This window comes from Galeopterus variegatus, unplaced genomic scaffold (assembly GCF_000696425.1).
Source record: "Galeopterus variegatus unplaced genomic scaffold, G_variegatus-3.0.2 Scaffold888, whole genome shotgun sequence".
Taxonomy (NCBI): domain Eukaryota; kingdom Metazoa; phylum Chordata; class Mammalia; order Dermoptera; family Cynocephalidae; genus Galeopterus; species Galeopterus variegatus.
The window spans coordinates 188,268-197,284 of record NW_007726999.1 but is presented as its reverse complement, the minus strand read 5'-3'; the positions used below and the strand labels follow the sequence as shown (position 1 = coordinate 197,284).

General features: G+C 37.1%; 1 protein-coding gene across 1 annotated transcript in view; it reads right to left on the bottom strand.

Annotated features, from left to right (window-relative positions):
- Positions 1-444: 444 nt before the first annotated feature.
- MOSPD2 (motile sperm domain containing 2) overlaps positions 445-9,017 on the bottom strand; it is a 61,222-nt gene continuing 52,649 nt past the window's right edge. The window contains exons 14-15 of the mRNA XM_008573187.1: positions 2,696-2,798; positions 445-2,097 (exon numbers count right to left, since the gene is read on the bottom strand). Coding sequence (XP_008571409.1) covers positions 1,960-2,097; positions 2,696-2,798 — 241 coding nt within the window. The 3' untranslated portion in view covers positions 445-1,959. The remainder of the gene's footprint in view (positions 2,098-2,695; positions 2,799-9,017) is intronic.

The following is a 9,017-nucleotide window of genomic DNA, read 5'->3' as shown; positions in this document are numbered from 1 at the left end:
AATATATATGATCAATCAAGACAAGTACCAAAGTTTAGATGCCTCTGATTTTATAATTAATTTTCAGTAATTCTGCTTAGTCACATTTAATACACACACAAACATAAACAAGATATGTAATTAAATTTAACCGAGCAAGTATATTTTAGTGAGTCAACATAATTTTCATATGAAAACATTAAAGGGACACTGTTAGGACAATACATTTCTAATCTTGGCTAATTATTTCCTTATTTATTTGCTGAGGAACAAAAAACATACACAAATACTTTGGGATTAGATTATATTAAGGCCAAAAATCTACCATTGAAAGGGAGAGCTACTGTGTGCACACACACAGGGACATATTATGGATAGTACTTGGGGTGGACTGCAGTCCGTTTCACATCTGGAGGTGGCAAACTGAAACAGAAAAGTCTAAATTAAGACAAAGTATCACATCAGTGTCCTTTTAAGGTTTTATTCCTAGGCCAATTTTGAAGGAACTCATATCATTCTTCATGACTCAATTTTGGAATCAACTTCTTCAAGATGAAAGTCAACAACACTCTACCTCAGAATAATAATAAATCTCCAAACGTGGCTCAATAGAAGCTCACAATTTATTTTACAGGCAGACTATTTTTTCTTTTATATGAAGTAGATGGACATGTGAACCAACATGGACTGAAACTGGTCATAAAACTGAGAAAACAAACTAATTTCATTAGCCTCTGCTCCTGCAAGGTGTATCTTTTTAGAATTTAGGAACCATACCAGGTGGGTATTACCATACAAAATGCAGAATATCAAGTAGTGTAAGTCAATTAGCCCTGGTTTGAAGGTCTTACAGTCCATCACAAGTTATATTTTTCATTCTTTAAATGGAGAGCTGACACTTAGGCTTCTATTTTTTTTTTTTTTTTTGGTTTGGTTTTTTTCTTTTCACCCCTATAGATATATATCCTCGTCTTTTATAAATTTCCTTCTTATGGCTAATTTTAACCGGGAACATTTTGAAACATAAACTAATTATAGTGCTTAGCATCTCAAAAACTAACTTTTCAAATAATTCTAATTCCTTTCATTTAGAAATGAGGGTGAAGATGGTATAATTCATGCTCCTCTGCTCTGGAATGAGGGTGAAGATGGAATGATGGAGGATCAGGCCCTTGTAATAAATTAGGCAAAAGGTTCAGTGTCCAGCCATAGTGGACAATATGAGAGTGCATAAAAATTACTGGAAAGGGGGATTCCTTGAAGAGACTTTCCTTCTGGGCATTTCTAACAGAATGTGAAGAAAATCCAACCACACTTAGTTTTCCAAAGTCTACCGAAATGAGCGTTCACAAAAAAGCCTGAGATTAATAAAAGGCAGGCCATTAAGGAACACTGAGAAACAAAGGGTAGGTGGTTTGGCATTAAATAGGTTCATATTCCAAAAGAATATTGACTATCATCTGGAAGTAATTCTCAAAATTACAAAGTCATGATTACATAAATTAATTTGTATGTTTTTTATTTTAAATATACATATTGGTCTATATACATAGTATAGAAAAGCTAATAAGTACGCTCAGCTATAATAATTCTGTCATAAAAAAGCAGATTACATTTTTGGCTGCAACAAAGCATGTTACTTATACTTTTCAGTTCAGCTAATGTATTTACATGATAAAACTTAAGCTTTAAAAGTATTCAAATGAAAAGGAAAAAATAAGTTACATTTAAACTACTAATTTACACAATGGATATGCCTTTACTTACTTTCCTAACTAGCTATAGTCTCTAATAATCAATTTCACCAGCATTTCATTATTCTAAGTTTGTTTTCAAGACATATATGGGTTCCCCTCTATATGCTGCACATTTCCTTTCAGGAATCACAGATGTGCAATAGTTTTAGTAGCTTGGTGGAGAAGTTTTGGGTGTGTTACCCAAAGGATGAAGGAGCTGGGTTTCCTACTGGGCACCACTTCTTTAACTGTACAACAAATAGAAGAAAGACATGACAAGAACAAGCAAGAGCACTGTTAAAGAAAGCAGCAGCTGCTGGAACCAGATACAATGCTGAACTTGGTCTTCAAGCTTTCTACTGCTTTCTAGTAAACGATTGAGCTGAAGAGGAAAAAAGGGATGAAAGATTTATATCAATAAAACAGCCATTAATCATGTGATTAACAAACAGGAATATTAGAAATCCAAACACTGAAGGGATGGGGCCCATCTACTCTGAAAGGCTGGGAGACAGAAATGCAAGAAGGCATTAGATTTGTTTGGTGGAAAGATGTGTCTCCGCTTACCCTCATTTTTGAAGGTCTAATTTTCTAGTTGAGACAGGAGCACAGCAATCACTTCCTGAGGTACAGAAACCCTTGAGCTACCAATGGCTAGTCACAAACAGACCCAAGCCTCTCTGTCTCTTTCAAATTTAAATGCACTATTTGGTACTTCCCCCCATCCACTTCCAGCAAGATTGAATTCTTTGATACTCCCCCAAACACCTTGTGCTCTGCTATTTGGTCATAATTCCAAATTAAAATGGCCAGAGCTTTTAAAAGGTTAGTAGATCTCCAAAAGTAACTCACTGCTTAGAAGAGAGCACTTCTGTCATATCTATGCCAAAGGTTTTTCCTTATGCAAGTGGGAAAAAATGGACTTCTAATGTTGATTAGCATTAACAACTTTGTTTTAATTAAGAAGGAAGTACACTTACCTGTAGGTATATATCTTCACCGGTTTTATCTGACATGTTAAAAGCATTTTCTTTTAAGGTAAGAATGTTTGGTTTACTGTTCTCAAAAGTATGGCATCTTAACCTATGAAAATCCAAAGGAAACATAACTTCTTAGAATTTTAATGAATTTTCTTATAAAAATAAAATACAAAATGAAAACAATTAAACATAGAAGTCTATGTAACATAAGTGAAAGTCTTCATTCCTCTTCCCAGGTTCCCTTAAGGTAGCAGATCAGTGTTTATCTTGCAGGTTCTTAATGCACATACAAAGAACAAGAGATCACAGATACTTACAATATCTTATATCTTACAATATATCCAAATATCTTAAAATTTGAAGGAAACCACCTTTTCTAGATATGAGACGGTATTTTACTTGGGCCTTCAGTACCAAACCACCAAGCCTCCCTCCCACTTTCTAGGGAGTGATCCCCTCTCTACAGTTGTAGAAAAGCAAGCCATTAGGAATTGGAACAACAACAAAAAAGAAAACAAAGCAACTGGAACATAACAAAACCCCCCAAAAACACTTATTTTGAGGGATTGTTTCATAAGAACTTCAAATTAATCTCCTACACCTTTTGTATGAGTGTTTCTTAACCTTTCAAAATATTTCCATAGCCATGACTTTGACCAAAAAACCCACAAAAACTCTTGATAAAAACAAAAGTAGGCCCTCCTGTAATATAATTTGAAAATTTAAATATGTAAATACTCCATGTACAAACAAGCAGCTAGCTAACCTAACCTCCATCTGCATTCCTTCCCCCGTCCCTCCAGATCAAGAAGCTAAGGCTATCCCTGAACCTCTTCCCTTTCAGTTGTGTCAGAAATTTCACTGTCAGCCCAATAGGAGAAGCCCAAGATCTGCAGAGACCATGCGCCCTGTGGTGTCAGCACACGATCCAGCAGGTAGGCCTCGCCGCTGCTGCCCGAATCCATCCCCAGCCCCACAGAGTGCGCGCTGATCAGAGAGGCATCCAGCCAGAGAGGCTGAAGATCCTCGGAGACTATGCGCCCTGCAGTGCCAGCGCGCAACCCAGCAGGTAGGCCTCTCCACAGCTGCCCGACTCCATCCCCTGCCCTGCTGAGTGCACGCCAATCAGAGAGGTCCACAGCGGAAGAAGCTCAAGATCTATGGAGACCACAGGCCCTGTGGTGCCAGCGCATGACCCAGTAGGTAGGCCTTGCCACCACTGCCCAACTCCATCCCCAACCCAGCTGAGTGCATGCTGACCAGAGAGGCGCCCCCCCGAGAGGCCCAAGATCCGAGGCGACCACGCACCCGAGGCACTAGTGGGCAACCGAGCAGACACTGAGGCAGCCGTACCAAATTGGCAGGCCCAGCAGCATCCTAGCTAGACAATAGTGTCAAACCAGTGGACCGTGAAATCCTCTGCCACAATGACTAAACATCAAAGGAAAGATACTAGAAATGTGAAAAATCAATAAAGTACACCACCAAAGGGTAATAAATCTCAAGATCTAGATCTTATAGAACAAGAAGCCCTTGAAATGTCTGACAAGGAATTTCGAGTAAAAATATAAGGAAACTAAATGAGATACAAGAAAACTCAGCTAGACAAAACGATGAAATGAGGAAAAGTATACAGGACCTGAAAGAAGAAGTGTACAAGGAAATCAATTCCCTGAAAAAGAATGTAGCAGAGCTTGCTGAGCTGAAGAATTCATTCATCCAAATAAAAAACACAAAAGACAGTTTAACCAGTAGGTGTGCAGAAGCAGAATAGAGAACTTCTAACCTTGAAGATGGGCTGTTTGAAATAACACAGGCAGACAAAAAAAAAAAAAAAAAAACAAAGAATTAAAAACATTGAAGAAAATTTACGAGAGATATCAGACAACCTTAGGTGCTCAAATATCCGAGTCATGGGTATTCCAGAAGGGGAGGAAAAAAGAGATGGCACTGAAAACATATTCAACAAAATAGTGGCAGAAAACTTCCGAAGTATAGGAAAAGACACAAATCTTCAGATTCAGGAAGCTCAAAGATCCCCAAATGTATTCAAAACAAAAAGGTCTTCTCCAAGACATGTTATAGTCAAATTGGCAAAACTCAAAGACAAAGAGAGAATCTTAAAAGCTGCAAGAGAGAAGCATCAAATCACATACAAGGGAGCACCAATCAGACTAACATCAGACTTTTCATCACAAACTCTAAAAGCCAGAAAGGAATGGGATGATATATTCAAAATACTAACAGACAAAGATTGCCAGCCAAGACTACTCTACACTGCAAGGCTATCCTTCCAAAATGAAGGGCAAATAGTATATTTCTCAGACAAACAAAAACTGCAGGAGTTCACTACTACACAACAAACCTTACAGGAAATTCTCAAGGGAGTACTGGGTTTGGTACCTGAAAAATAACTACCACTGCCATAAAAACTCAAGAAAAATCAACACCCACTAGTAAAATTAAAATGCTGACAATGATGAGAAAATAAAGTTTATCTACAACCCAGGAAACCAACAAATACAGAAGACAAACAGTAAATCAGAAACAAAGGAACAAAAGACACTTAAGACATCCAAACAAAAATCAATAAAATGCTCGGGCTAAATAAACACTTTTCAATAACAACTCTTAATGTGAAAGAATTAAATTCCCCAATCAAAAGACACAGACTGGGTGACTGGATTAAAAAGGAGGACCCAACTATATGCTGCCTTCAAGAGACCCACCACACCTATAAAGACTCACGTAGTCTAAGAGTGAAAGGATGGAAAAAGATTTACCATGCAAACAGAAATGAAAAATGAGCTTAAGTAGCTAATCTTATATCTGATAAAATAGACTTTAAACTAAAAACTATCAAAAGAAACAATGAGGGCCATTACATAATGATAAAAGGATTGATCCATCAAGAAGACATAACAATCATAAATATATATGCACCCAATGTTGGAGCAGCCAGATTTGTAAAGCAAACACTATTAGACCTAAAGAAGGAAATAGACACTAATACCGTAATAGCAGGGAACCTGAACACCCCACTGTCAATATTGGACAGATCATCTAGGCAAAGAATCAGCAGAGAAACACAAGATCTAAACAACACTCTAGACCAATTGGGCTTGGCAGATATCTACAGAACATTTCATCCAACAACCTCAGAATATTCATTCTTCTCATCAGTACATGGATCATTCTCCAGGATAGATTGGTCACAAATCTAGTCTCAACAACCGCCCCCAAAATTGGAATTATCCCATGTATTTTTTCAGACCACAACACATTAAAATTAGAAATCAATAACAAACGAAATTCTGGAAACTATACAAACACATGGAAATTAAACAGCATTCTACTTAATGACATATGGTTCCAAGAAGAAATCAAGCAGGAAATCAAAAAATTTATTGAAACTAATGAAAATAATGATACAACATACCAAAACCTGTGGAATACTGCAAAAGCAATACTAAGGGGGAAATTTATCACATTAAATGCTTACTTCAGAAGAATGGAAAGATGGCAAGTGAAAAACCTTACACTTCACCTTAAAGAAGAAGAAAAACAAGAACAGTACAAACCCAAAGTTAGGAGATGGAAAGAAATCATTAAGATCAGAGCAGAGAGCCGGCCCCGTGGCTCACTCTGGAGAGTGCAGCACTTGTAAGCGCAGTGGTGCTCCCGCTGTGGGTTCGGATCATATATAGGGATGGCCAGTGCGCTCACTGGCTGAGCGTGGTGCGGGTGACAGCAAGCCAAGGGTTGCGATCCCCTTACTGGTCACAAAAAAAAAAAAGATCAGAGGAGAACTTAATGAAATTGAAATCTAAAAACCAATATAAAAGATCAATGAATCAAAAAGTTGGTTTTTTGAAAAGATAAATAAAATTGACAAACCATTAGCATGGCTAACAAAAAAAAGAAGAGACAAGATTCAAATAACAAAAATTAGAAATGAAAAAGGCGATATTAAAACTGATTCATCTGAAATACAAGGAATCATTCGAGACTACTATAAACAACTATATGCCAAAAAATTTGAAAATCTGGAGGAAATGGATAAATTTCTGGACACACACAAGCTCCCAAAACTGAGCCAAGAAGACGTAGAAAATCTGAATAGGCCAATAACAATAAAGGAGATTGAAGCCATTATCAGAAGGCTCCCAACAAAGAAAAGCCCAGGACCAGATGGATTCACAGCAGAATTTTACCAAACATTCAAAGAGGAATTGACACCAATTCTTTATAAACTATTCCAAAAGATTGAAACAGAGGCAAATCTCCCAAACTCATTCTATGAAACAGACATCATCCTGATACCAAAACCAGGTAAAGATACAACTAAAAAAGAAAACTATAGGTCAATATCCTTGAGATAATGGATGCAAAAATCCTCAATAAAATAATAGCTCACAGAATACAGCAACGCATATGCAAAATTATACACCATGATCAAGTGGGATTCATCCCAGGGATGCAAGGTTGGTTCAACATACACAAATCTATAAATGTGATACACAATACCAATAAAATCAAACACAAGGACCACATGATCATCTCTATAGATGCTGAAAAAGCATCTGATAAAATTCAACATTCATTCATGATACTCTCTATAAGTTAGGTATAGATGGAAAGTATGTCAACATAATTAAAGCCATATATAATAAACCCACTGCCAATATCATCCTGAATGGGAAAAAGCTGCAAGTTTTTCTTTTAAGAACAGGAACTAGACAAGGATGCCCACTCTCACCAGTCTTATTCAACCTTACGTTGGAAGTACTAACCAGAACAATCAGAGAAGAGAAGGAAATAAAAGGCATACAGATTGGAAAAGATGAAGTCAAACTGTCCCTGTTTGCAGATGACATGATCCTATATATCGAACAGCATAAAGCCTCTACAAAAAACTCTTGGAGTTGATAAATGATTTCAGCAAAGTAACAGGATACAAAGTCAACACACAAAAGTCAGTAGCATTTCTATTCTCCAATAGTGAACATGCAGAAAGAGAAATCAAGAAAGTTTGCCCATTTACAATAGCCACCAAAAAAGTAAAATACTTAGGAATTGAGTTAACCAAGGATGTGAAAAATCTCTATAATGAGAAATACAAACCACTGCTAAGAGAAATTAGAGAGGATACAAGATGGAAAGATATCCCATGCTCTTGGATTGGAAGAATTAACATTGTGACAATGTACATACTATCCAAAGTGATATACAAATTCAATGCAATCCCCATCAAAATTCCAATGACATTGTTCTCTGAGATGGCAAAAACTATCCAGATATTTATATGGAATAACAAAAGACCACACATAGCCAAAGCAATGCTGAGCCAAAAAAATAAAGCTGGAGCCATAACACTACCTGACTTTAAACTATACTACAAAGCTAGAATAACTCAAACAGCATGGTACTGGCATAAAAACAGAGACACTAATCAATGGAATAGAATAGAGAATCCAGAAATCAACCTACACACCTACAGCCATCTGATCTTTGACATAGGCACCAAGCCTATACACTGGGAAAGAGATTGCCTCTTCAGCAAATGGTGCTGGGATACATGGGTATCAATATGCAGGAGAAGGAAACTAGACCCATACCTGTCACTATATACCAAAATCAACTCAAAATGGACTAAAGAATTAAATATACACCCTGAAACAATAAAACCGCTCAAAGAAAACATAGGAGAAACACTTCAGGAAGTAGGACTGGACACAGACTTCATGACTATGACCCCCAAAGCATGGGCAACCAAAGAAAAAATAAACAAATGGGATTATATCAAACCAAAAAGCTTCTGCACCGCAAAAAAAAACAATTAGCAGAGTTAAATGACAACCAATAAAGTGGGAGAAAATATTTGCAAAACATACATCTGACAAAGGATTAATATCCAGAATATACAAGGAACTGAAACAACTGTATAAGAAAAAAACAGGTAACCCAATTAAAAAACGGGCAAAATAGCTAAATAGGCATTTCTCAAAGAAAGATATAGAAATGGCCAACAGACACATGAAAAAATGCTCAACATCACTCAGCATTCGGGAAATGCAAATCAAAACCACACTGAGATACCATCTCACCCCAGTTAGGATGGCTAATATCCAAAAGACTGTGAATAATAAATGCTGGCAAGGTTGTGGAGAAAAAGAAACTCTCATACATTGTTGGTGGGACTGCAAAATGGTGCAGCCTCTATGGAAAATGGTATGGAGGTTCCTCAAACAATTGCAGATAGATCTGCCATATGACCCGGCTATCCCACTGCTGGGATACCCAGAGGAATGGAAATCATGAT